Source organism: Chrysochloris asiatica, unplaced genomic scaffold (assembly GCF_000296735.1).
Source record: "Chrysochloris asiatica unplaced genomic scaffold, ChrAsi1.0 scaffold00166, whole genome shotgun sequence".
Classification (NCBI taxonomy): domain Eukaryota; kingdom Metazoa; phylum Chordata; class Mammalia; order Afrosoricida; family Chrysochloridae; genus Chrysochloris; species Chrysochloris asiatica.
The window spans coordinates 4,848,717-4,853,224 of record NW_006408684.1 but is presented as its reverse complement, the minus strand read 5'-3'; the positions used below and the strand labels follow the sequence as shown (position 1 = coordinate 4,853,224).

Genomic DNA, 4,508 nt, shown 5'->3' with positions numbered 1-4,508 from the left:
AAAAAAAAAAAAAAAAAAGTGGGCATGCATCTCAAACTTAAAGGCTTGGGGAAAGGTGGAATTGAAGACATAAGAGTAAAATTTTCAAGGACTTCCAGGAGTTAGCCAGGCCGAAACAAAAGTACTGGAGAAGGAGCAGTGGCTCAAAGCACTGGGCAGCTGATTAATAATCAGACCATCAATGGTCCTCATGTGCTATGTAAAAATACATATATTTTATTGAGTTATCTGGAAGAAAGCCACTGAAGGACTTTAAGCAAAGAAATAGCATGATCAGATTTTAGTTATAGAAAAATTACTGTCAGCAGTAAGCAGTGATTGAGCTGGCTGCATGACTGAAGACAGGAGATCAGTTAGGAAGCAACTGGGAAAGTCCAGGTGAAGGAGGAAGCGAGTTGAAGAAAGGTATGAGAGATAAGCAACATTTGGTCATTGAAAAGGGTTTAAGTGCAAGAGAAGAGTCAAGAATTAAATACTAGGGGATAGCAGTACAGTTAGAAATATATTAAGGTAGTAGGAAGCAAGAAGAAACCTTTAATTTGGGCACTCCATGTCCTTCATTTGGGTGACATGTAAAATCTAGGCAGAGATAGGCAACTATATCTAGAAAAAGGGAATCCTCAGTATATATACAGATAATATAGCTAAACAATGAGAAGGAATAAGATCCACTAACATCTACACATTGGTAAATGATCTAGAAGCTAACCTCTGGCAATAAAGAGTATTAAAGGGACATGATTTAAAAGCAAAGCCAAGGGTGGTTGGTAGTGGTGGTATGCCGTCGAGTTGGTTCCAACTTACAACGACCCTTGTATAGGGTTTCCGAGACTACTCCCTTAAGTTTTATGGAAGTAGAAACCCTCATCTTTCTCCCGCAGAGCAGCTGCTGGATTAGAACTGCTGACCGTGTGGTTAGCAGTCCACCAAGCCAGCAGGACTTCGGGAGTCAAGGGAGAGTAATGTAAACCAAAGGTGAGGAAAGTATGGGATATGGAAAGGTCAATAGAGTCAAATGCATGAGAGAAGCTAAGATGTGTACAAATTTAAGTGTACTCAAAATATAAAACTGATTAGCTGATCACATAGGTAATTCTACCTATAAGCTGGACAACTTATTTTGTTGATCAATATATAGTACCTATAAAATCAAAAGTGGAAATTCATTGCTATCAAGTTGATTCTAACTCATGTTGTTGTTAATCGTTAAGTTCTGCCAAGTCAGTTCTGCCTCACAGTGACTCTGTAAAGGGTTTCCAAAGAGCGGTTGGTGGGTTTGAACCACCTTTCTTGTGGTTAGCAGCCCAGGGCATAGCTTACAGTGCCACACCAGGACGATGACCCCACATTTTAGAGTAAAATTGCTCCATAGGGTTTTCACAGCCGTAACCTTTTGGAAGCAGATTGCCAGGCTTTCTTCCGACCTACCTTTTGGTATGCAGAACCACTAACCTTTTGGTGGTGGTTGTTGGTTTCAATCTCTCCCTATACAACGATATTCCCTCAACCTGTATCATGAAGTCTCCCACATCCTTATTCAATATGCCTGTACAAGTACACATCTACTCTCTGGTCTTATTTCTCACAGATCGCCCTTCTGTTTCCTCTTAATGGCAAATTTTTTGAAATAATAGTTTCACCTTTATGTCTTCACATCCTCACTTTCTACTGTTACTCTTTGACTCACTGCAATCAGCCTTTTCAACACTCATATGAAAGCCTGACTTCATTAAGAATGCCAAAGTCAACAGCTTCTTTTCAGTCTGCACACTACTGAATCTCTTTTACTAGATTTCATCTTCTATCCCTCTTTCCTCTGTTCCAGGTACACTAACCTGCTTTAAGTATCACCCTGAATTTAGTATTATCCTCTATTCCTTAGCATCTACATAATGAAAATACCTTTCACCCTCTTCTTAAGTTCTACTTAGCTCATGAGCAAACTACAATAAGACTTGCTGGCACTGGGTTAATGTGCTAGACTGCATGATTGGTTTGAACTGCAAGGTCGTTCGGCTGTTCAAGCTCACCAGTCGCTCCTTGGAAACCCTATAAAGGGTGGCTATGAGGGTCACCAACTCCATGGCACTTAACAACAACATTTCAATGATGTCTTCTCCTGTGTACCCTTGGTAAGAATTTGCTCTCATAAAGCACCCACCACCTTGTATTATGTGGGGGCAGTGGTGGTTCAGTGGAAGAAATTTTCGACTTCCATATAGGAGACTTGGTTACACTCTAGGCAAATGTACTTCATGGGTGGCCACTACCTATCTGGCCATGGAGGTTGCATGTTGTTATGATGTTGAACAAATTTCAGGGAAACCTCCAGGGTAAGATGAATTAGGAAAAAAGATTTAGTGCTATGCACCCCAAAAATCAGTGAAAACCCTATGGTGTCACAGCAGTCCCATGTATAACTCAGAAGCCGACTTTATAGCAATTACTACCTAACACTGTAGTTATGTTCAGGTGTATTTCCTCTCTTCACCAGTGAGGTTCTCAAAAAGTACATCGTTATCAAGGTACCAAGCACTTAGTCCAATGCTGTGCACTTATCTACTCAATGTTCAATGTATGTTGACTTTCTGAATCCATGGTTATAAAATTTAGAGAATCAGATGTTCTAGTTCTATAAAGATTTTGTAGAAAATACTGTTTCAGATCAAAGTGGTTCGCCAGGGAAATATTTAAGCATTTAATTTGATTCATAGTTAAGCAAACATGGTTCTAGTTCTGCTTGTTCCAGGTTTAAAGTAACATTTGGTTCATATCTCTTGTAAGAGGCAAAGTCCCATGGAGAAAGGCAGAGAAGTGGTGAAATGTTGGTGAAAAGGAGAAAGGCAACAATGGTGGATTGTGGGAGAAAAGGAAATGATTAGTGTTTTGATCATTCTGGTTTCAGCCACTGTTTTAAATTCAAAGCCAAAAGTCTCTTCACCTTAAATTTAAAGTGAAAAAAGGATCCACCTTGGGTGTCAACCAAGAAAATTTAATTACAAAGAAGTCCGGGTGGTGCTGTAGGATAAGCAACTGCCAACCACAAGGTCGGCAGTTCAAACCCACCAGCTGCTCTGAGGGAGAAAGATGAGTTTGGCCAACCTCATTACTGTTGCCACGCTTGAGTCCATCGATGCCCAATCCATCTTGCTGGGGGTCTTCCTCTTCTTTGACCCTCCAACTTAGCCTCATCGTTCTCCCATGGAGCAACTGGTAATTTGGAACTGCTAACCAAGAGATTAGCAGCCCGATTTGTAACCACTACGCTACCAGAGCATTGGAAACCCTATACAGTGTCACTATGAGTCAGATTGACTAGATAACAGTGGGTTGTTTTATATTTTTAAACAATACTAATGCACAAGCCTCTAGAAGGCCAAGATCAATCAGTCAAGATCAATCAGTCTTCCACAATCCCTTTGACAAAGCCCAGGTTCATTTGTTAAGTATTTTCTCCACACTTAGAGGCCTATTCTGATCTAGCTTTCCTCTCCAAGTTCAGTACTACTCGTGTGATACCCAAGGCAACATAATTCTATTGTTAAACCTTAAAAGACAAAATACTGTGAAGATTAACAAGAGGACATTCAACTAAGATTCATTCGCACCTGGAATAATTAACATTCTGATGATTAAATCGATGTACTGCTTAGGAAAAACTTGGGAAACTCTCATAACATTCTTTGACAGGAGCCCAAACTGCCAAATACACAAAATTAAAAATGCCTAATACAACGCGGCTATTAAGATATTTCCCACATTAATTCACCCAATTAGGAAAATAAAGGACTACAAGCCCAACCCCCATCCCCATGTGCAAACGCGAATGGTGATCTAAGTGCTGCTCAGCTCCGCAGAAATTACCGAAGCCAAGGGACAGAGATGTCCAAAATCATTTGGCTGGCCCAACTAGCACAGCTAACTTTTCCTGCTAAGCGGCTAGGACACCGAGTCCCTACGTGAGCTGTATCAGTCAAGGCTCCCGGATACCACCCCCGTCATCTCAGTGACCCTCAGACCAACTAAGCATTTCGGGAGCCAAACCCACCCCCACCCCCACCCCCGAGTGGAGCAGGCTGGAAGAATACCATCCCTGCCCGAACCCCGCTCCTAAAATGCGCGGCGAGCGGACGTACGGCCTGGGGGCTTACCCGCCAGTCGGTAGGACGCCGGGTCTCCCGGCCCAGGGCACGGTGGCTTCGGCCCTCGCGGCACTAGGCCCCGGCCCCCAACTCGCGCGAGCAGTGCACGCGGGGGCGCCCGACCGGGAACGCGGCGGCGGTGACAGAAACGGGGCGGTGTCGCAGAAGACCCAGTCGTCCCCGTCCCTCCTTCGCGGCACCGGTGTGACCAGGCCCCCTCCGAATCCCCACACCCGGTCCTCGCCGTGGCAACGCGCCCCCGCGCCGTCTTTCGGCTGGTCGCGAAGCGGGAGCGAGCCCGGCCCTCGCGCCTAAGTCAGACGCGGGGCCCCCGCGCCGGCGCACCGCCCTGCCCTGCCCGCGCAG

The 4,508-nt window shown here is 44.3% G+C and overlaps 2 protein-coding genes across 2 annotated transcripts in view; one reads left to right on the top strand and one right to left on the bottom strand.

Annotated features, from left to right (window-relative positions):
- The window catches only part of LOC102840641 (L-lactate dehydrogenase B chain-like), a 13,665-nt gene extending 9,702 nt beyond the window's left edge, over positions 1-3,963 (top strand). The window contains exon 2 of the mRNA XM_006871299.1: positions 3,778-3,963. Coding sequence (XP_006871361.1) covers positions 3,778-3,963 — 186 coding nt within the window. The remainder of the gene's footprint in view (positions 1-3,777) is intronic.
- The window catches only part of PAXIP1 (PAX interacting (with transcription-activation domain) protein 1), a gene marked incomplete at its 3' end in the record, with an annotated part of 102,675 nt that overhangs the window by 88,136 nt on the left and 10,031 nt on the right, over positions 1-4,508 (bottom strand). The gene's annotated exons all lie outside the window — the stretch shown is intronic.